This window comes from Anser anser (assembly GCF_964211835.1).
Source record: "Anser anser genome assembly, chromosome: 18".
Taxonomy (NCBI): domain Eukaryota; kingdom Metazoa; phylum Chordata; class Aves; order Anseriformes; family Anatidae; genus Anser; species Anser anser.
The window spans coordinates 14,176,559-14,196,751 of record NC_139739.1 but is presented as its reverse complement, the minus strand read 5'-3'; the positions used below and the strand labels follow the sequence as shown (position 1 = coordinate 14,196,751).

Genomic DNA, 20,193 nt, shown 5'->3' with positions numbered 1-20,193 from the left:
GCACCTGGGAGCAAGAGGACAGTTCTTGGTCCCTCTTCCTGCTGTGATGGAGACCATTCTAGTTTTTCCTTTTCCAGGGTACAATGAGGTGGCTGCAATGGGGCAACAGCTTTGCTTCGTCCTGCTGTCTGTCCTCCCTTGCTGGGAGACCCAAACACATCCAGCATGGACGGGTGCTGGGCCTGGCAGCGGGCATGTCTGGGGGTGCCCCACGGTTATAGAAGAACTGCTGCTAGGGTGGTGGGAAGGAGCCAGGGCTGCATCCGGCACACAATGGCCCCTTCTGTGGCCAGTGGTGGGGTGATGTGGGAAGGAAACGGTGCTCACTGCCTTCCTTGCGGCTCGGCTGCCGCTGCTGTGGAACAAAGGAGCCGTGGGGTGCGCAGTCCCACGGGTGCTGGTGGCAAAGCAAAGCTGGTTCCCACCAAACAAAACCCTCATGCCCCAGCGAGTGTGAGAGACCCCGGTTCCCCTTGTAGTCCCTGGGGTGCCCTCCCGGGTGCCCACGCCAGCACCCACCTCCTCTTTCTCATGGGTGAGCGGCAGCGGTGCTCACCCAGCAGTGCCGAAGGGTGGGGAGCACAGGCACTGCTGTCGTACGGCCATAAACGCTATTGAGAAACACCGGGCAGCAAGGGGAAGGGGAGGATGGAGCGTGGGGCTCCTCATGCAGGCAGCTCCAGCAGAAAGAAAAAAAAAAACAGCCTGAAGCTGTTCCCCATAGGGAAAAGCTCATCCCACGAGGCCATGGCAGGGAGGGGACATCCCTGAGAAGGGATGGCCACTGTCCTTGCATCCTGGGGTCCATAAAACAGCGGGAGGCGCTGAGCAAGCACCACTGGCACTCCCTGGCTACGTTCAACTTCCCCTCAGCGCTTACAGGGCAAGGAGCTCCAGCTCCTCCAGGACCCCAAGCATCCCCAGAGCCCCCCGGCCCTGCTCAGCCGGCAGCACCCACCAGCCCGGCCCCGCAGCCGGGGGTGCCGGGTGGCAGCGCCAGGCCGGGCCGGTGCAGAGCCGGCTCTGGCTGCAGCAAGCCGGGGCGCTGGGCCACAATGTCCCTGTTGATGGCAGTGGCGCAGATGGAGACAAACAGCCCCGTTGTTGTGCGCGCGGGGCGGCAGCGGAGTGAATGAACCCTCTGTGCTCCGTCGGTGGGTGGAGAGACGGAGCCTTGCAGCCGCTCGGGTGGCAGCGGGAGCCCCGGCAGCGCCTCGCTCCACGCCTCGAGCCGGCAGCTCTGGGAAAGGAGATTATTCTGATTTTGCTTCGCCCTCCCCGCCAAGGCGGGTGTGCTGGGGCCGCAGTTTGGGAGATGGCTTAGGGAGGGGGAAGCGGCGGGGGGCTGCTTTGGGAGAGCCTGTTCCATGTCGGAGCAGCATCGCCCCCCACGCCCCACGCACCAGCAAGCCAAGAAGAGGAGAGGGACGGTCCGCAGGGAGCAGCTGGAGCAAAGAAAGAGGTGATGGGGGCTGGTGGGGGCTGGGAGGGCTGTGGGGGCCAACACAGGGTGGATTTCAGGATGCGAGGGGCATGTGGGCACCGGCACCCACGGGACAAGATGCCGGGGAGAGGGGGATGGGGTGAGCACGCACGGAGCAGCATGCCCACAGCGGGCATTGGCACGGGATGAAGAGAGCCTGAGCCAGAGCTGCCAGGGGCTGGAGGGGCCGGCAGTTGTGCCCTGTGTGTGGATCCTTAAATTTGGGCTGTAAAGGGGTTGGTCCCTATAAGGGAAAACGCAGGAGAGGGCTGCCACGGGGGAGTGATGGACCTGGGGGGATGCAGGGACGGGGCTGTGGCGTGGACGTGGGGATGTGGCCAGGGGCCGTGGCTGTGGCTGGGGGGATGTGGCCGGTGTGGCCGTGTCCTCACGCTGTGGCTGTGACTACTGGCTCCGGCTGGGGCTTTCAGGTGGCTGGGCGAGGGCCGGCGCCAGCGGCTGCCCTGCTCCGATGGGAGCCCCAGGACAAAGCCTCCACCTTGGCATTTCCCCTGCTGAACTATTAATAATTAAGCCACTCACTTAAGGCAAAGTCAATAGAGTAACTGGGCTGGGAACTGTTTGCAAGAAACACCCCGCTGGAGCCAGCCCAGGTGGAGCTCGGCATCCCCTCGGCATCCCCGCCGGTGGGGCTGGGCACTGGCAGCCACAGAGATGCTGGGGGCAGCTCAGCCATGCTCTCGCCGTCATTTCTGCTGCTTGGAAAGCCCGCAGAGCGGAGGCTGAGCTCGGCTGGGGTCGGTGAGGGCGAGCCGTGCCCAGCGTCCGGTTACACTTTCCATCCATTATTCATCGAGATGGAAATCTCAGCTGCAGCGTGGCTCGCTGCCCTCCGCCGGGCCGGGGCAGGAGAGATGCAGGTGGAGGACGGAGGCCAGCGCCGCGGGGAGGCTTCGTGCACAGCGGGGCGAGACGCCGGCGGGGGCCCGGTAGTGTTTCCGTGTGGTTTTCCTCTGCGAAATCCCAGGAAGGTCCGTGCTACTGGCTGCACACGCCAGGCTGCAGGAGCCGCAAAAGGGCCGCGGGGTGTTCATGCTGTGCACGTCACCGCAGGGCAGCTGAAGGGTGCAAAGGATGGCCGGCAGCCAAAAGGGTGCCAGGAGGCAGGGCAGGGTGTGCGGGCAGCTCGTCCGCCGGTCCCCGCTGGGGCACGTCCGTGTGTCCTGCCGGGAGGACAGCCCTGCTGCAATGCGGCGCCGGGGCAGCTCCCGGCTCGGCGGGCGGACGCGGTGCGTGGTGCGGCGGCGGTGCAGGTGCTGCAGGGACTCGGGGGGGTGCGTGTGTGTGAGTGTGTGCATGTGTGTGTGTGTGTGTTCTCATCTGTGTGTCTGCAGGCATAAGCGTGCACAGGGGTGTGCAGATGCCCGTGTCCTTGTCTGTATGAATGTGTAGAGTTCTGTGTGCACGGATAGCTGTGTCCTTGTGTGTGCGTGTGCGTGAGTGCGCATAGATGTTTGTCCATGTCCTTGCGTGTGTGCATGCATGCATAATGTGCAGAGATGTGTGCCCCTGTGTGCATGCAGACGCATGAAATGCGCAGGTGTCTGTGTCCCTGTGTGTGCATGCACAAGTGCGCACCGATGTGTGAGCCCCTATATGTATGTGCATGTCTGTACACATGTGCACAGATGTGTGCGTGTCCTTGTCTTCACGTCGGCGTGCATGGGCGTTCATGGGGGTTGTGTGGCTGCCTGTGTCCTTCTGCATGAAGATGCACAGGTGTGTGCACACAAATGTCTGTGCCCCGTGCACATATGTGCACGAGTATGTATAGCTAGATACATGTGTGTGCATGAGCATGCATAGATGTGTGGCTGTGTCCTTGTGTGCACGTGGGAATGCGTGAGTGCAGAGGTGTGTGTGCATGCATAACGCGCAGAGATGCGTGCCCTGTGTGCGTGCACACACACAAATGTGCACAGGAGTGCCTGTGTCCCTGTGCACGCAGGTGGGGGTGCCCCTGTGTTTATGTGTACACCTGTGTGTGTGTACGCATGTGCAGGGGTGGGTGTGTGCACGTGCCCTCCTTCATGCACATGCGTGTGCGTGCGCGCACGCCCGTGTTTGTGCATGTGTGTGTGGTCACGCAGAGCTGCCCGCTGCTGGTGGGGCTGTGCGGGGCGGATGGCATGGGACGGATCCGGGCCCGGTGGGACCTCCGGCGGTGCCACTGCTCCTCGGTGCTGCGGTGCCCCATCGCTGGGTGTGGGTGGAGGATACGCCCCTTCTGCCACCCCAGCTCTTCAAGTTTTGCTTTTTGCAAGGAAATTGTTTTCGGTTTTTGCAGCATGGGCAAGAGTGGTGCAGTGTGGGCAGAGCTGCCGCACCCTGGCCATGACTCCCTCACGGCCCAGGACATGCCTGGCACCGATTCTCCTCCCCCCATCACCTAAAATCCCCCTGCAGTGCTCCCTGTGCCTTATTTGCTTGAAATTTATCTCCCATGATCTTTGCTCCGCACTCTCCCTGTCCTTCACCACCCGCATTGCTGACAGCTGTCCCCTCTGCCCCTCGCAGGTGACCACAATGCTGCACCACCATGGGAAGCCCTGGAGGTCCATGTGCAAGGGACTCATCCTGGGGACCCTCCTGACCAGCTTCATGCTGCTGCTCTACTCCTACGCTGTGCCTCCGCTGCAAGTCAGCATGACAGAGTGAGTATTACAGGGATCCCTGTGTCACCTGGGCAGACCTGTTCCTGGGGCTTTACAGGCTCTGGTGGCCTTGCTCTGAGATGTCACCGTCCGCAAGTGACACACCTGGCCCCATCCCTGTGACAGCTGCTGGCTAGGCTGGGGATGCTCACCTTGGGGCAAGGGGATATGGACCCGCTGCAAAGCTGCTGCGGTGGGAGCATGTCCCCAGTGACAAGGAGGGCATGGGGACCTCCTGCCCCTTCCCACCTGTCTGTGTCCTCCCCATGGGGACCTTCCCCAGGCAGCTGTGCGTGGATGTGCTCAAGGAGCTGGCTGCCCGGGCACCCTTTGTGTGGGGTTTGTCCTTCAAGAGAGAGATGAGAGCGCTGCTGCGCCCACGCCATCTCCCAAAAATCTGGGAACGGGTGGGTTCAGTGCTCTTTGGTACCTGTCCTCACCAAACCCAGCCCTGAGCTGGGCTCAACTCAATGCTGTTTTCCCAGGCGTGACCATGGGGAACATTAATCTCCGCATTTATAAAATAGCTCCACGTGCGGGTATTTTGTAAGTTGCTTTCTGTCTCCTGTTGTTCCACATTGCCATACCGTGGCGTTAACAAGGATCAGAGCTGCATCTTCCCTGGGGCTGTCCAATGTCACTCAACACTGGAGCATCTGTTACCGGCTTTGGGCATCTCAGATAGCACAGGAATTGTTTGTTACGCTTGCTCCTCTGACAGCCCTCATCCTGTATAGTGATACCATGTGCTTCTTTCCCTCTCTGCTCACCTCACCACGGTGTCCTCTCTCTCCTCCCCACCAGGATCCCCATCCCCTACTCCTGCTCCTCCTCCTCGGCCCAAGCCAAGGGGCGGGCGGTGGCCAACGGCACACGCAGCCCTTCGGGAGGAGGCTGCCGGCCCAAGCTGGACATCATGTTCATGAAGACACACAAGACGGCCAGCAGCACCATCCTCAACATCCTCTTCCGCTTCGGAGAGAAGCACCGCCTCAAATTCGCCTTCCCCAACGGCCGCAACGACTTCTACTACCCCTCCTACTTCGAGCGGAGCCAGGTGCAGCACTACCAGCCAGGCATGTGCTTCAACATCATCTGCAACCACATGCGCTTCCACTACGAGGAGGTGCGCAAGCTCCTGCCGGCGGACACCACCTTCGTGACGGTGCTACGGGACCCTGCCTACCTCTTCGAGTCCTCTTTCCACTACTTCGGGCGCGTCATCCCCCTCACCTGGAAGCTGCAGGGGGAGGACAAGCTGGCTGAGTTCCTGCAGGACCCCTGGCATTACTACGACCCAAACGGGTTCAACGCGCACTACCTCCAAAACCTCCTCTTCTTTGACTTGGGCTATGACAACAACATGAACGCCGACAGCCCGCTGGTGGAGCAGCACATCCAGGAGATAGATCAGCGCTTCCACCTGGTCATGCTGCTGGAGTATTTTGATGAGTCCCTGGTGCTGCTGAAGGACCTGCTCTGCTGGCAGCTGGAGGACATCCTCTACTTCAAGCTCAATGCTCGCAAAGGCTCCACCATCTCCCGGCTGACACCTGAGCTCTACGAGAAGGCGACTTCTTGGAACCTCATCGACGCCAAACTCTACCGTTATTTTAATGCCACCTTCTGGCGGAAGGTGGAGGCCTACGGGAGGGAGCGGATGGCCAAGGATGTGGCCGAGCTGCAGCAGGAGAATGAGAAGATGAAGAGCATCTGTATCGATGGGGGACACGCCGTGGATGCCAGCGCCATCCAAGAGTCCTCCATGCAGCCGTGGCAGCCGCTTGGGGAGAAGTCCATCCTGGGCTACAACTTGAAGAAGAAGATCAACAAGAAGCACCAGAAGCTGTGCCGCAAGATGCTGACGCCCGAGATCCAGTACCTGACGGACCTCGGGGTCAACCTGTGGATCACCAAGCTGTGGAGCTGGGTGCGGGACTTCCTCAAGTGGTAGGAGAAGGTGGGCGCCCCGTGGGAGAGCCAGGTGCTCGCGTTTTCCTTCCGTCACCTGTCTTTGGGTTGGGCATGAGCAGAACCAAATGGTGGCTCCCTTAGGTGCTCCCAACCCTGGTCACCCAAGAGTGACGGAGGGGACGCGGGGACACAGCTCAGAGGCCACTGCTGCCAGCAGCAAGGGCTTCAAGGATTGGAGGCTTGGAGTCTTTCCCAACAGGATCCACTTCTTCCTTCCACGTGGAAATGCTGGAGGCAGTATGGGAAGGACAGGTCCCCGTCGTGCCCTTGTCACAGCAATAGACATCCACCACTACATCACCAGAGGTGCACCGTGGGTCGGGCAGTGGTGGGACCCATGGGGCCAGGTGTGCGCAGGTGTTCTGGAGTTCGCACTGCGTCACTCCCAGTGGGGGCTGCTTTCACCATCCCCTTTCCCTCCAGCCCAGTTTCTGGGGCTCCCTGTCCGAGCCCACCACGCTGCTGGGGCTCCCCCAACCCATGGGTGCGTTGAGTGCCACACGTCCTCAGCACAACCGTGGCTATTGGTGCCTGTCACACCATCAGCCCAGACCCAGAAAGCCCCGGCAGGTTTCTAAGCATCATCCACACATGAATTTGCAGAGCAAAAAAAAACACCCCAAAGCCCCAGCCTGTGCCAGCAGTGGTCCCCAGCACGTCCATGCAGGACCCCATGGCAGCAGGTCCCCCCCAGCCCCCTGTTGTCCCAGTTAGAGGGCTCTGTGGTGCCAGTACCCACTGGGGACATCCAGGGAGGACCACGGGGTCTGGTGAGAACTGGTGTGGGGAGCAGGCGTGGAGCAGGGTCCCAGCGGTGCCAGCCCTGGGTGCAAGTGGGGCATGGGGACAATGCAACAGGAGATGGGGCATGGCGTGGGGATGGGCTGGGGCAGAGCTGGTGGCACCCAGGTGGCAGGGACACCCCCTGATGGGGGCAGCCACATCATGGGGAGCCCTCGGGTGTCCTGGCCGGGCTGGATGACAATGGCACGGGTAAAGCTGAGAGTGGCCCAGGCCGGGCACCGAGGTGGCACCCTGTGGCTGCAGGGGTGACAGGAGGTTGTCACCTCCCCGGGGCAGCAGCAGGGAGCCCAGCCCTGCCACTCCCCCATGTGGTTCATGTTCTGCTCTGTTTGTAAATGCAAGCAATAAAAAAAAAAAAAAAAAAAAAAAGCAATTCTACTTTTGTAAGATAATCGTATTGTATATTTGGCAGTTTTTAATACACCAATGGTCCAGCTGGTCTCCGTCGGTCTCGTTCTTCTTCGTGGGAAGGGGATGGGGACAAGGGGACAGGAGCCCCCCCGGGCTGACCCCACTCTGTGCGTGCAGTGGGATGCTCTGCCGGTCCCTGCTCCCCTGGGGACAGATCCTGCCCCGCGGCGATGCCCCAGCTCTGCCCCCGCCACCAGTGCCAGCAGTTAAAGCTCCGTGGGTCCGGTGCTCAGAGGCCCTGGGTGCGTGTGTGGGGCGATGGCAGGTCCCGAGCGGGCTGTTCGCTGGGGATGGTGACACCGGGATGTCACCGAAGGGGGAAGTCCCAAAGATGCCCTTTGGGGCGGGCAGGGAGCAGACATTTAGAGGCTGCAAGGAGGCTCCCCGTGGACCTTCGTAGCCTCCTCCAGGTGCCCGGGCTCGCAGACTCTCCGAGGTGGCCGGCAGGGTTGGAACCTCCTCGCCTGTAGGTCAGGGGTGGCATCCAGCAAGAGACACAGGGACAGGGACGATGGCCACCAGCCTGCCCAGTGCTGTGGGTCACCAAAGCCCAGCATCAGCTGTGCTCATCCCAGCCACTGGTGCCCTCCAGTGACGAAGGGCTGGAGCAAACATCTGGAGAAGCAGGAAGGACTTCCTGCTCTTCCAGGCGGCCGAGGCGCAGTATGTGTTCTCCCAAGACCTGCGCTGCTGGAGTGCAAGGGTACCAACAGACAGAGCTGGGTGAGTGCCCACAGGGGGCACAGGGATGGTGCACTGGGGACCAGGGCTTGTGGGGTGGGACTGGGATCATGCATGGGACCAGGGCTGTGTGGTGGGACCAGGACCATTTATGGGATCATGACTGAGTGGTGGGATCGGAACTGTGTGGTGGAAAGAGGATCGCGTGTGTGGGACCGAAACAGGGGCTATGATGAGACCAGGACCATATGGTAGGACCTTCGTTGTCCAGTGGGACCACGAGCATCCACCGGACTAAGTCGGAGTGTGGGACCAGACCGTGCGGTGCCGCTAGGACCAGGACAAAGTGATGGCACCAAGCCATGCGCAGGACCACAAGTACATGCGGGATAAGGACCGTGGTGGGACTGGGACTTTGCAATGGGACCAGGACTGAGTGATCGGACCAGGACCATGTGTGGGTGCAGGACCTTGTGATGGGACCAGGACAGTGTACAGGAACAGGCCTACATGTGGGAATGCTGGCTGCTCCTGGGACATTCCTGGGTCGGGACAACCACAGGGAAAAGCCACCACGGTTCCCTATGACCACAAAAGTTTATGTTTGTGGAGGAACATCTCTTCCCAGGGCCCAAAATTCCCTCTGAAGCCCCAGTGGATGTGCATCCAACAGAAGAGGCTTGGCTCTCCCTGATCTCCTGTGGCTTACAGCGAGGTTTTACTGCAGAGATCAAAAAAAGAGAACCGAAAAGGAAAAAAAAAAAAAAAAGGAAAAAAACAGCACCAGGTGGTGCCCATTTGCACTCACTGTGCTATTAAATGGCCCCCAAGGGCTGGGGCTGAGTTGTTGCTCTCTGAGGATGGGGCTGTGCTGGTGGGTGCTGGTGTGCGGGGCTGTGCTGGGGGTGGCAGGTGAGTGGGGCTGGGGACCCCTGGCTGCTCGTGCTGGGGGAGGTGGGTGGTGGCACCCACGTTGTGGGGGGTGGGTGCCCTGTGGTATTGCCTGGTGCTGGTTCCTGATGCCCTCCTGGACTTGCTGGTACTGGGCCTGCTGGTGGAGGTGGCCCTGTGGTCTGGGAGCTCCCTGTCCCTGCAGGTCTGTTAGGGTCTGGTCTGGATGGGGCACCAGGGCTACCTGTGGGGTCCCTGGCTGCTGGTGGTGCTCTCCCATGCTGTGAACAGCTCCTGGTCTGTCCTCAGTGCTCCATGGGGTGCTTGCAGCGGGGGATGCTCAATCCTGTGTTTTGGGAGGCTCGTGGAGACCCCTGTGCAGCACCACCTCCTCTGGCACCCACCAACCACAGCGGTCCCATGGCAGGGCCTGGCCACCAAGGCCAGGGGAGGCCCTTGCTGGGGCAGCACCCGATGGGTGCAAGTGTGCTCCTGGGTGTTCTTCACTTTGTGCTATGGCCATCTCCCCTCCCTGAGCTCTGGGGACGTCTGAGGACCTGGGTGTCCTTGCTGTGCCTCAGGCATACTGCTCCCATCGCTCTGTGCTCAGCCCCCCCAGCTAACTCCCTTCCTTCCTGCAGGGACCCCCACAGCCCCAGCTGCTCCCGCATTTTCTGGCCATGTGGCGGCGGCCCCAGCGGCGTCCTCAGGTGTGGGGACACAGGCTGTGGACCCAGCACCTGCTGCTGCCACTGTGCCTGGTGGGACTCATGCTCACCCCCGCTCAGAGGAGCCCAGCATGAACTTCACCTTGAGGCTCCTGCATGGTGAGTGCTCTGGGTCTTGTGTTAGGCCCCAGTTCGGAGGGGCAAGACCCCAGGAGGGACCCCCATTACCAAGGCCCACCAGGAGAGGGTGGCCGTCCCTCAGGACCACAGCTCCCAGGCTTGCAGAGGGTTATAAGGCTTTGAATGATGGCACTTTGAGGAGTTCCCTAGCCCACGCTTGGCTCCATGATCAGGTTTTGGGGTTCTTATCAGTCTGGTGGGTGATGTGGTCCTTTTCTGCTCCTGGGGTGGGGGGGGGGGGGGGAACCAGGAAGGTGCTGCAGGTCTGGAGAGCAGCAGGGGAGCCAGGCGAGGGTGACAGCCAGCAGCAGGGACTGGGCTCTCCCATGTGGTGGGCTCCAAAATCAGGGGGCTGCAGGCAGTTTCCTGCCTTGCGGCAGTAGGGGCGGAGACCCCTTATGGGCCTGGGACGTGGCCTATGTCCCCATCTGTGGTGGGACAGGCTCAGAGATGCTGCACTGAGCCCACCCTCCCTTCTCCTTCAGGGGACTCTGGTGCCATGAAGAAGCCGCTGGTGGTCAGCTCTGGTTCTGTCATCCACCTGGAGGCCAGGGTGGACTTTGGGCCTGGTGTCTCCCCCAGGATCTACGTGGACCAGTGCTACAGGACAAGTTCAGGGTGGCCGGGCCATTCCAGGAGGGCCTACGTGGTGGTGAACAGCCAAGGGTTGGTGCTGCGGTCGGCCTGGTCCTGCCAGACGACCTGGTGGGGTGAGAGGTCCTGGGGTCAGCCTGGAAATGTCCCTGACTTGTTCCTGGGTCTCCCCAGGTGTCTGCATGGCCCGAGTCTGGGGAGTGTGTCTGTCCAGCACCAGAGAGGGGCGTCTGTCCTCCAGTTCTCCATCCTGGCCCCTGTGCTGGAGGTTGAGCCTGAGGAGGAGGTGAGGTTGGGGTGGAGCAGGCTTCCTGGTGGTGGGTCACCTCCTTGGGGTGACCTGGGTGTCCCCAAGGCATTGTCCCTCTGTGGGCATTCCTGCTGCCCTCCCCTGCTCCCAGGTGGGGAGGCCTGAAGCCATGGGGAGGATGCGGAGGTGGGAGGGAGGGGAAGGCCCCCAGGAAGGGTGGGCTGCCTGGAGGTGGCAGTGAGGATGGCCGGTGTCCCAGCAGGTCTACGTGCACTGCCAGCTGACGGCATGGGGTGCCCAGAGGCACAGCCTGAGGTCCTGCTTCTACAGTGAAGCTGCAGCCAGGTGAGCTCTGCATCGGTGTGGGTTCCCCGCTGGCACCAAGGAGCTGGGCAGGGACCAGAGCACCCATGGGTGCTTTGGGAACAGAAGCCACTGGTGCCCTTCTGGGGCCAGGGGACACATCCATGGCACCAAGCCACCCCATGGTGGTCTGGATGCCACCCCCCCCACCCCTTGGGTCCCTCTGAATCCCTGCTCATGCACAAAGACCCCTCTGGGGTGGCCAAGACCCAAAGGGACAGAGGACATGACACCACATGGGTCTTGGGTGGGTGCTGGGGACGCAGGGACCCCCAGCTCTGTCCTTCCCTCCCAGGTGGCACAATGCAGAGGACCCTTCCCAGAGTGCCCTGTGTGACTGCTGTGACACCAGGTGTCCCCCTGGTGACACCCCACCTGGACAGCAGCCAGGTAGGCACCTGCCCTGGGGGCCCATGGCTGCTCGGTGGCTTTGGGTGTCCTGGGACCAGAGGGGAGCTGCATGGGCTGTGTCCACCCGCAGAGTTCCCAGGAGAGGGGATGCTCCACCAGGCGACGGTTGGCCCACTTCTGGTGCAGGACCCGGAGCCGTGGTATGAAGGTGAGCAGCCAACCCCGAACTTCTCCCCATGGCCCCAAACCAACCCAACCATCTGGTGCCCGATGTTCCCCACCTGGGGGGAGCAGGGACACCCAGGACCGGGAAGCCCTGGAGGCTCATCTCTGTCCTCGGTGCCCAAGCCACCCCTGACCCTGTTGTCCCCCCAGCGCCGTGCCGTACGGTGAAGAAGCTGCTGCTGGCTGGGCTGGCCCTGCTGGGCAGTGCTGTGGTGGCGGCGGCCCTCGTGGGGAGCGTGCTGGCCCTGGGCTTGGCCGTGTGGCGCCTGCGCAGGGGACAGCGGAGACGCCGGCGGCCGAGGCGGCAGTGTCCCTTCCAGGCTGAGCTGCAGGCTGTCGTGGGGGCCCTCGTCCCCAGGGAGCTGGAGAAACTGGGGGAGCCCGGTTCGGAGTACCGCAGCCTGGAGCACAGCTTGGTGTGAGTTGGTTCCGTGTGTGGTCGGCAATAAAAGTCATTTCTCCATAGCTGCTCCTCCTGGTGGTGCTGCAGGGAGAGGTGGCCTCCAGGCAGGACAGCACAGTGGCGTGTCCCTGGTCTGTGCTGCCTGCTCCTGGTGCTGGGACCAACCTGCCCAGGGGAACTTGGGTGCTGGGAGGCAGCATGGGAGGTGCTGGCCATGGTGGCAGCTGCTGCTGGCAGTGCCCAGATGCTTCTGCAGGGCTGGGGACAAGGGAGGGCTGGGTCCTATAGGGCTTGGGGCTGTCTTTGGGGTGGAACTCTATTATCTGGGGGTGAGTGCTGGCTGTAGCTCCCCCACAATGTGGGGGCCACTCTTCCCATTGCCTGTCCCCAGTGCCAGGAGCCTGTCCCCGTGCAGTGGGGCCTGACGGTTCTGCAAGGGGCCATATCCTGTGTGGGGGCATGGGGACCCCCACGACCAGGAGAGGGCTTCCCTAAGGGTGCTGAGCAGTGGGGCAGAACCCAGGTGCCTAACCTCATGTCCCCAGCGTGAACCCACTGTGTGTCCAAACACCACTTGCAGCAGGTGACATCTGAAATGATTTATTAGGACCAGGCACAGGGCGGATGCTTCCACCCCATGGCCACAACCTGAGTGTGGGTTCACAGTGAAGGAGGTGCAGCACTCCAGAACCAGCAGCGTGCCTCAGTTTCCCTGCCTGGCTCTGCTGGCTAAGTCCCCGTGTGGGAATGGGGCTCAGGGTGAGGATGGGGGCTCTCCCTCGCTGCCGTAGAGCTTGCGGAGGCTGGAGTCCATCAGGAAATCCACGGTCCTGCGGTGGGATAGCAGGGTCCCCCAGTGTCACCACAAGGCCCCCTGTGGCATTACTAATCTGGCCACAGGGGAGGTTCAGCTGTCCCTGGTGCCACCAGGGTGCTGTCCCTGCCATCAGCGGGGCCTCACCCCACTAATCCCCAGCAGCCCCCAGCGAGCTCAGGGGACTGGCGCTGAGCCCCCCCAGGGACCTGGGGACCACACGAGGCTGTCCCAGTTTGTCCCCGAGGCACACCGTCCCCATGCCTCACCTGTCGATGGGCGTGATGATGACGGGGATGGCAGCCAGCCCCAGGGCGGTGGTGGCCCACTTTCGGACGGGCAGAGGCCAGCGGGTGAGGGAGCCCAGCAGGGCCAGGGAGGCGGCGCACAGGCGGTTGATGGTGAAGCCGGGGATGGCCACGGAGGCCAGGCTCTGCCACACGAAGGTGTCCGCCACCGCCACCCCCACCCGCGTCGCCTTGCCGGGGTCGTGCGCGTGGGCCTGGGGGGGGAGAGCGGGGCGTCGGACGGGGGGGGTCACAAGGGGACGAGGTGGGGGCATCCAGGGGGGGCACTCACCGCCGCTGCTTTCCTGCCCTTGTCGATGGCATCGGCGGTCACGTAGGCTGTGGCCACCCCGTAGCTGGCCCACACGGCCGCCACCGGGACAAGGGGGCGGAAGGACTCGCCCACCTCGTTGGCGTAACCTGGGGGGACACCGGGGGGGTGAATGGGACAGCGGCTCCGATGTGTCCCCCCCCTCCCCCGTTCCCTCTCCCCACAGGGACCGGACCCTGCCCGGGTCACCTTGCTCCCACCACCGGGGCACCCAGCCCGGGGACACCGAGGGACGAGGGGGGGCAGCGGGCGGGATCCGGCCCCGCCGCTGCCGCCGGGGGGGGCCCGTGCGCTGCGGCACGGAGCGGGTGCGGGCGGACCGGGGGGGGCCGGAGTCGCAGAGCCCGGAAGGGCGACGGGAGCCGGTGCCCGGTACCGGGTGTCAGTGCCGGTTCCCGGTGTCAGTGCCCGGTGTCGGTGCCCAGTGCCGGTGTCCGGTATCGGGACCCGGGGTCAGTGCCGGTACCGAGTGCCCGTGCCCGGTGTCGGTGCCGGTACCCGGTGCCGGTGTCCGGTACCGGGACCCGGTGTCAGTGCCGGTACCGAGTGCCCGTGCCCGGTGCCGGTGCCGCTGCTCACCCAGGTAGCGGACCCACGTGTCCCGGTAGAGGTCGGGCTCCACCGCCCCCATGGCGCGCTCCCGCCGCCGCGCGCTCCAGGCCCCGCCCCCAGCCCCGCCCCTCCAGACGCGTCACTGAGCCCCGCCCCCTGCCTTCAGGCCCCGCCCACTCGGCCCGGCTGCAAGATGGCGGCGGGGAAGGCAGGGCCGGGCAGCACGTGACCATCGGCGGTCACGTGGGGATGCGGGGCGGGGCAGGGGGGGCGATAGGGGATGGGGGCAATAGGGGAGGGGGGAACTGGGGCAAGAGGGGATGGGGGAAATACGGGAACTGGGGCAATAGTGAAGGGGGGGGCAATAAGGGAGGGGGGCAATAGGGAAACTGGGGCAATAGGGGATGGGGGGAACTGGGGCCAGTGGTGGGGCTGAGAGGGGGAAATAGGGTCCAGGGACACGGCCCAGACCGGTGATGGGGCTGAGGAGGGGAACAGGGGCTGGTGGCAGGGCAGGGGGCACAGCCAGGAGCGGTTATGGGGCTGAGCAGGGCCTCCCCATAGGGCCAGCAGGGCCTGGTCATGGGGCCGAGGGACAAAAACCAGCCGAGACCCCTCCGTGTCCATCCCTTTACTGCCCCCACCCCACCAGCCCCCGCTACCCCGGGGGCCACGTAAGGCACAGAGGGGCCGGCGGCCCCGCGCGCAGCCCCCGCATCCCTGAGCCGCGGGGCCCCGGCCCCCTTCCTCCGTCCTCCCCGGGGCGGGGGCCGCGCCGCCGGCGTCAAGGGCTGTGGTTGAGGGTCCCCTCGCCCGGCTTGTCGCCGCCGAGCTGCTGGATCTGCTGGGCCGAGGCGGCGTCGGGCAGCAGCACCTCCACGCTGTAGCTCACCTTCTTGGCGTGGATGTAGCTGTAGGTGTTGTCGAAGCGCAGGACGTCTGCGGGACGGGGCGAGGAGGGGGTCAGGGCGCTGGGGACGGGGTCCCCGGGCAGGGGACGGGGGACACTCACAGATGCCGGGCGTGGAGCAGGTGAGGGAGCCGTCCTCGGGCACCATGTGCGCGTTGTAGCGCTGGGTGGGGAGCACCTCGGTCATGTCGCCCGCCCGCTGCCGCTCCCCAACCTTCGTCTTCAGGTACACCCCGAAGCCCACGTCAGCCCCCTCCGACTTGAACTGCCACCTGCCAGAGAGATGCCATGGGGGGGGGGGTCACCGCCACCCGCCTCGGCTCCGTCTGTCCTCGTCCCCCCCGCGGTGGGGACCTCCCTCACCTGAGGACACAGCCAGGGACGAGGATCTCGTACTCGACCTGGTGGGACGAGCCCCGGTTGACCACCACCGTGTGCTCGTAGGGCTGCGTCAGCTGGTCCCGCACGTAGTACTGCGGGGGCACGTCCCCCCCGTAGTTGATCTGGAAGGGGACGGTTATGGGCACGGGATGCCACCATCCTGAGTCCTCACGGTGAGGGGGGCTCCTCCTACCTTGCTGGGGCACTTGGGGTCCCCATCGGGGTCTGTCAGCGTGCCCCCGTACTCCACTGGGATCTGTGCGGGGTCAATGTACTTCTGCAGGACCTCCTTCCAGTCAGCTGGGGGACAGCGGGGTGCTCAGCGGGGGCTGAGACCCACACGGGGACCCTCAGCCCGGCCAAGGTGCCTCTGCCAGAGCCGGGGACCCCCTGAGGCTGCAGGGACAGGGTGAGGGCTACCCCAGCCCCACTCACATCCCAGCACCACGACCTTCTTGCGGGTGTCCTCGCTCAGGAAGTGCTTGACCAGGTTGTAGGCCACCGGGAAGATCTTGGGAGCTGGGGAGCAGAGCGGGGCGTCACGGCAGCCGCACGGCATCGTGCCCGGCCGCACACCCGGCGCTGGACTCACCCTTCACGATGAACAGGCGCTTCAGGGACTCGGGGTAATTCTCCTCAAACATGGACAGGAGCTGCGGGATGGGGAGAGCTGCACACCTGTGTCCTCCTGCCCCAAATACCCCATGGGGCAGCCCCACCTGCTTGGGCTTTGCAGTGGGGGCACAGGAGGGGACCCCCTGCTCTTCCATCCACCCTCAGGACCTCGAGTCACGCCTGGCTCCTCGGACACCCCCACAGCCCAGGGACACCAGGGACAAGGTTCTGGCCTCAGCGGCCAGCGCACCCTGCGGCCCCTGACACCCCCAGGATGGGAGCAGCCCCTCACCTCGCCGTATGCTTCCACCGCTGGCTTCCAGAGGTGCTTCAAGCCCAAGCCCTCGCAGTCGTAGACCATCAGCACCATCTCAATCTTCTTGCCCAGCTGGGACGGGGGACAGAGAGGCCAGGCGGGAGGATGAGCTCAGGGACGGGGAAGCAGCGGCCGCTGCCAAGTCCCTGCTCCCACCTGTCCCTCATCACTGCCACCCGCCGTCCTGGGGACAAGCTGGTGGCAGAGACAGGGCAGCCCCGAGCTGGTCCCTGCATCCCCACCAGGCTGGCCCCGTCCGTCCAGAGCCTCCTCTGAAGCATTGGTGCGGGTGCTGGGACAGGGACACAGGCTGGGGGGGACACACGGACAGAACATGGATTTAAGGGGCTGACAGGGACACGGGTTGGTGGGGATGGACGGGACGTGGACCTATGAGGCTGGCGGGTACCTGGGCTTGTGACAGCAGAGGTAGGCAAGGTATGGTCTTGTGGGGTTGGTGGGGATGTGGGTGGGAGGGACAGCGGGGATGGCGAGGACATGGGCTGGTGGGGCCAGCAGGGATGGGCGGGACAGAGGCTGGTGGGGACAGGAGCACGGCCAGGCGGGCGCCCACCTTCTGGCTCTGCCTCTCACACTCGTGCCGCAGCAGCTCGCAGTCGCGGAACTTGTTCTTGAGCAGGTCCTGCTTGGAGGCGGAGAAGAGCAGCCCCTTGGCGTCCAGCGGCCCAATGATCTCGTACCAGATGGGGCTGCCCTCCCGGTCGTAGCCACACATGCCCCCCGACATGTACTTCCTGATCACCTGCGGGAGCACCTCACGTTGAGGACACCCCCCTCGGGCTGCGGACACCCCCCCCCGGGCTGGGGACACCCACCTCGGGCGCTTCCCAAGCAACGATGTTGTCAGCATCCATGCGCTTGCGGACCTCCACGTGCTGCGAAGGCGATGCAGGGGTGAGGGCACATGGGGTCCCCCCACCACCTCCGCGGGGACACCCCAACCCCTTGGCGGGGCTCTCCCCAGCGCCGGGGCCCCCTCACCTTGCGGAGCATCGCCTCCGACTTGGGCAGGTCGAAGCAGCGTGCTGCAAGAGAGCAGAGAGGCTCAGCCCCGCCATGGGGCGCAGTGGGGACGTCCCCACCGAACCCGTTGCCCTCACTGCTCTCTGCCCCGGTGCTGGCTTGATAAAGTCCAGGAGCAGCCTGCACGTGTCGGCATCCCCGGCTCGGTGCCACCCCGTGGGATGTCCCAGCCCCTCTGTGCCCTCCCCGGGCTTACCTCGGAGCCATTTCAGGAGGAAATAGTCGTCCTGAGAGGGCAGGGAGGGGAGCACGTCCTTAAGGTTCTCCCGAAACTGTGGGGAAAAGAAGGGGCACAGTCAGCAGGGCTGGGGACGTGGCCCCGTCCCTCCCTCACCCCCCAGGTTCAAAGTTTGTCCCAAGGGCAGCCGGCAGGGCCGGCCATTCTCTGCTCCCCTCCCTGGCAGGGGACCGTCCCCAGGCCAGGTGCCAAGCACAGGGTGTCTCCAAACCGGTCCCATTGCGCAAGGGCACCAGCGACCTGCCCCCCGCCGCCAGCACTAAGCATCCCCCCTCTGCCATCAGCGAGGAGATTTTGGGATGGAGCCGGACACCAGGCGCTCATCGCACACCACCGGTGGCACCACCGAGGTTGGCGGGGACCTGGGGGCACCGCAGAGGCCTGGGGAACACGGTGCCGGTCGCCTGGCCGGGGCACGACACAAATCCCCTGGCCTGCGCCGTACCAGCCCGTAACAAGGCTGACCGGATTATCCCCGCCTGAATTTAGGTGTAATTAAACCTCGGATTAACTCCTTCACACGGAGAAAAACAACGCGGCCGCAGGCGGGAGGGGACAGGTTTCGCAGCTCGTTGCATCAGGGCCGCACTGCGCGGGCGTCGCGCCCCGAAATCCCGGCCGGGCATCGATGTGGCCGTACCCCACCGGGGTCATTGCCCGCGGGCCGGGACGGAGTTCGGTTGGGTTTGACGGCACGCGATAAGATAAAGCCTCCAACGTTGCCCTCTCAACAGATCGAACCCCACAGAGGCCGATAAAGGTGGGACGAGGCAAAGCCGCTCTTGGCAGCGACCTTGCTGTCCCCGGCGGGGGGTGACGGCCACCGTCTCGGCCAGCCATCCTCCACCCGTGGCGTGGGCCCGGTGGGCGAGACGTGCCCGGGGCGGGGGGGGGGACGGACCAGGGGCTCCCCTCTCGGCACACATCCCCGCCGGGACGGGGAGCGCTGGCGGGGCTCCATCCTCCGGGCCGGGAGCGGGCAGCGAGCGGAGCCCCGGGGATGCTCCGTGTGCCGGGAGAGGCGAGGGCCCGGCTTTGGGCCTCGCGGGGTGCCGGGGGCGGTGGGTGGCGGGCACCGGTGGGTGGCGGGCACCGGTGGGTGGCGGGCACCCGGTGCCGGTGGGTGCCCCGTGCCGGCGAGCCCCGGGGCGCGGCCCGAGCAGGGCCCGGTCCCGCAGCATCCCCCCCGCCGCCCCGGGGCCGGGCTCACCTGGGCCAGCGCCTCCGCCTGCCGCGGGCTCAGGTCCCCGACGCGGCCGCTCATGGTGCGGGCCCGGCGCGGCGGGGACGGCGCCGCCTCTTAAGGGCGGCCGGCAGCGCCCGCAGGTTGCGGCGGCTCCGCCCCGCGCCGCCCCCGGCCCGGCCCGGCCCGGCTCGGCTCGGCTCGGCCCCGCAGCCCTTGGACTCTGCCCGCCCCCGGTGGCCGCACGGTCAGAGCCCGGCGCGGGGCCGGGGCCGGGGCCGGGGCCGGGGCCGGGGCCGGGCGGGGAGGCGGGGACAGGGGGTGAGGGACGGGGATGGAGGGGGGATGGCCGGAAGGGATTGGGGTCAGGGCACCGCGGAGAGGGGACGGGGACGGGGTTGGGAGACGGGGCGGGGACGGGGACGGAGGTGGGGACAGGGAGAGGAGTTAGGGCAGGGGACGGAGATGGGGACGGGGACAGCCCGGGACAAGGGGCAGAGATGGGGTACAGGTGGGAGATGGGGCAGGGGACGGATGGGGACGGGGGACAGAGGTGGGGACAGTTAGGGGCAGGGGCAGCATGGGAGATAGGACAGGGGACAGAGATGGAGTACAGGTGGGAGACGGGGCAAGGGAAGGAAACGGGACAGAGGTAGGACAGGGGACAGAAACGGGGCAGGGGCAGGAGCTGGGCTCAGGGCCAAGGCTCAGGCACAGGGGCAGGAGGACACGGATAAGAGATCGGGGTCGGGGCACCAGGGAGAGGGGACAGGGACAAGGGACAGGGCAGAGGCACTGGGAGCACAGGGGCTGGGCAAGCGGCTGGGAGCAAGAGGGGTGCTCGTGTGTCCTATGGGGCTGCGCACCCAGGGGTGTCCCACAGAGACACCCTTGTCCCATGGGCTAAGGGTTGCTGCAGTCCCCACAGATCTGCCCCAATCTGCACCTGCCACCTCCAGCATGGCCCCGCGGACTTGCCCCAGCTTGTCCCCTGCACCAGCACTGTCCCCAGCATCACGGCCCCGCTGTGATGCAAACCCCGCTCTGATCCTTGCCGCAAATCCCCCAGGCACACGTGGCAGGCACACGTGGCCATGGCGGGGCTGGGGACGGTGGCATCAGCAGGGCCACCCATGGGTGCGCGGGGTGCTACGCCTGTGGAGCACACACATGTGCCCAGATGTGTGTACATGACGACAAAGGGGGGAAGAGGGGGGGTGCATGGATAGGGGACCTCATGTGTGTCCATGGGACACAGGGGGTGGCCCTGTTTCCCCATGAGTCCCCTTGCCTTTGTCCCTGTCCCCGTCCCCATGCTTGGTGCTGTCCTGGTGCCAGCGATGGGGCGCTTGGTCATGGTGCCAGGTCCCTGCCCCGGTGCCGGTCAGTGTGCAGGTGCCCAGACACATCCCTGTCCTGTCCCCATCCCAGTCCCTGTCCCACTGTGGGTACCAGTGCCTCTCCCTGTCCTGGTGCCACCTCCATCCCGTCCCCACGGGCAGGCAGGGAGCGGGCTGAGAACCGGGCTGATCGGCCGGGCTCGGGGGCTGGAGGTCAGCGACATGGAGT

At 64.9% G+C, this 20,193-nt stretch overlaps 4 protein-coding genes across 9 annotated transcripts; 2 read left to right on the top strand and 2 right to left on the bottom strand.

Annotated features, from left to right (window-relative positions):
• Positions 1–688: 688 nt before the first annotated feature.
• Positions 689–7,368, top strand: GAL3ST1 (galactose-3-O-sulfotransferase 1). Of its 4 annotated transcripts, none has more exons than XM_083804524.1 (3): positions 689–1,462; positions 4,022–4,158; positions 4,963–7,368. In XM_083804524.1, exons 2-3 carry the CDS (start codon positions 4,031–4,033, stop codon positions 6,110–6,112), a joined length of 1,278 nt encoding a protein of 425 aa, XP_083660650.1. In that variant the 5' UTR covers positions 689–1,462; positions 4,022–4,030; the 3' UTR covers positions 6,113–7,368. The 4 variants fall into 4 exon arrangements, with proteins under 4 accessions (XP_083660650.1, XP_083660649.1, XP_083660651.1 ...); XM_083804523.1 differs by lacking the exon at positions 689–1,462 and adding an exon at positions 1,472–2,475; XM_083804525.1 differs by lacking the exon at positions 689–1,462 and adding an exon at positions 2,631–2,757.
• A 1,455-nt stretch (positions 7,369–8,823) lies between these two features.
• LOC310883717 (uncharacterized protein) lies at positions 8,824–12,205 on the top strand. Of its 2 annotated transcripts, none has more exons than XM_083804533.1 (8): positions 8,824–8,940; positions 9,561–9,746; positions 10,253–10,433; positions 10,536–10,647; positions 10,874–10,956; positions 11,270–11,364; positions 11,456–11,533; positions 11,701–12,205. In XM_083804533.1, the coding sequence occupies exons 1-8, from the start codon at positions 8,889–8,891 to the stop codon at positions 11,970–11,972; spliced, it is 1,059 nt and encodes a 352-aa protein (XP_083660659.1). In that variant the 5' UTR covers positions 8,824–8,888; the 3' UTR covers positions 11,973–12,205. The 2 variants fall into 2 exon arrangements, with proteins under 2 accessions (XP_083660659.1, XP_083660658.1); XM_083804532.1 differs by having other exon boundaries at positions 10,871–10,956.
• Positions 12,206–12,537: 332 nt separating this feature from the next.
• Positions 12,538–14,060, bottom strand: MTFP1 (mitochondrial fission process 1). The gene is made up of 4 exons (XM_083804496.1): positions 13,965–14,060; positions 13,347–13,474; positions 13,037–13,269; positions 12,538–12,783 (listed from the first exon to the last, which is right to left on the bottom strand). The coding sequence occupies exons 1-4, from the start codon at positions 14,014–14,016 to the stop codon at positions 12,708–12,710; spliced, it is 489 nt and encodes a 162-aa protein (XP_083660622.1). The 5' UTR covers positions 14,017–14,060; the 3' UTR covers positions 12,538–12,707.
• A 493-nt stretch (positions 14,061–14,553) lies between these two features.
• SEC14L2 (SEC14 like lipid binding 2) lies at positions 14,554–18,807 on the bottom strand. Of its 2 annotated transcripts, none has more exons than XM_083804493.1 (12): positions 18,652–18,807; positions 17,400–17,475; positions 17,162–17,205; positions 16,996–17,055; positions 16,734–16,802; positions 16,136–16,231; positions 15,821–15,881; positions 15,664–15,747; positions 15,422–15,528; positions 15,211–15,350; positions 14,950–15,119; positions 14,554–14,876 (listed from the first exon to the last, which is right to left on the bottom strand). In XM_083804493.1, the coding sequence occupies exons 1-12, from the start codon at positions 18,703–18,705 to the stop codon at positions 14,722–14,724; spliced, it is 1,116 nt and encodes a 371-aa protein (XP_083660619.1). In that variant the 5' UTR covers positions 18,706–18,807; the 3' UTR covers positions 14,554–14,721. The 2 variants fall into 2 exon arrangements, with proteins under 2 accessions (XP_083660619.1, XP_083660618.1); XM_083804492.1 differs by having other exon boundaries at positions 16,734–16,922; positions 18,652–18,806.
• Between the last annotated feature and the right edge of the window lie 1,386 nt (positions 18,808–20,193).

Excerpts from the sequence above, each read along its gene's own strand:
- GAL3ST1 (XM_083804523.1), top strand. The coding sequence starts at position 2,179 with ATGCTCTCGCCGTCATTTCTGCTGCTTGGAAAGCCCGCAGAGCGGAGG. Across the intron at positions 2,476-4,021 it reads CTCTGCGAAATCCCAGGAAG|GTGACCACAATGCTGCACCA; the intron begins GTCCGTGCTACT and ends TGCCCCTCGCAG. Across the intron at positions 4,159-4,962 it reads CTGCAAGTCAGCATGACAGA|GATCCCCATCCCCTACTCCT; the intron begins GTGAGTATTACA and ends CCTCCCCACCAG.
- LOC310883717 (XM_083804532.1), top strand. The coding sequence starts at position 8,889 with ATGGGGCTGTGCTGGTGGGTGCTGGTGTGCGGGGCTGTGCTGGGGGTG. Across the intron at positions 8,941-9,560 it reads GGCTGTGCTGGGGGTGGCAG|GGACCCCCACAGCCCCAGCT; the intron begins GTGAGTGGGGCT and ends TCCTTCCTGCAG. Across the intron at positions 11,534-11,700 it reads CCCGGAGCCGTGGTATGAAG|CGCCGTGCCGTACGGTGAAG; the intron begins GTGAGCAGCCAA and ends TTGTCCCCCCAG.
- MTFP1 (XM_083804496.1), bottom strand. The coding sequence starts at position 14,016 with ATGGGGGCGGTGGAGCCCGACCTCTACCGGGACACGTGGGTCCGCTAC. Across the intron at positions 13,475-13,964 it reads CACGTGGGTCCGCTACCTGG|GTTACGCCAACGAGGTGGGC; the intron begins GTGAGCAGCGGC and ends GTGTCCCCCCAG. Across the intron at positions 12,784-13,036 it reads ATCATCACGCCCATCGACAG|GACCGTGGATTTCCTGATGG; the intron begins GTGAGGCATGGG and ends ATCCCACCGCAG.
- SEC14L2 (XM_083804492.1), bottom strand. The coding sequence starts at position 18,705 with ATGAGCGGCCGCGTCGGGGACCTGAGCCCGCGGCAGGCGGAGGCGCTG. Across the intron at positions 16,923-16,995 it reads TTGCTTGGGAAGCGCCCGAG|GTGATCAGGAAGTACATGTC; the intron begins GTGGGTGTCCCC and ends GTGCTCCCGCAG. Across the intron at positions 15,351-15,421 it reads ACCCCAAGTGCCCCAGCAAG|ATCAACTACGGGGGGGACGT; the intron begins GTAGGAGGAGCC and ends GTCCCCTTCCAG.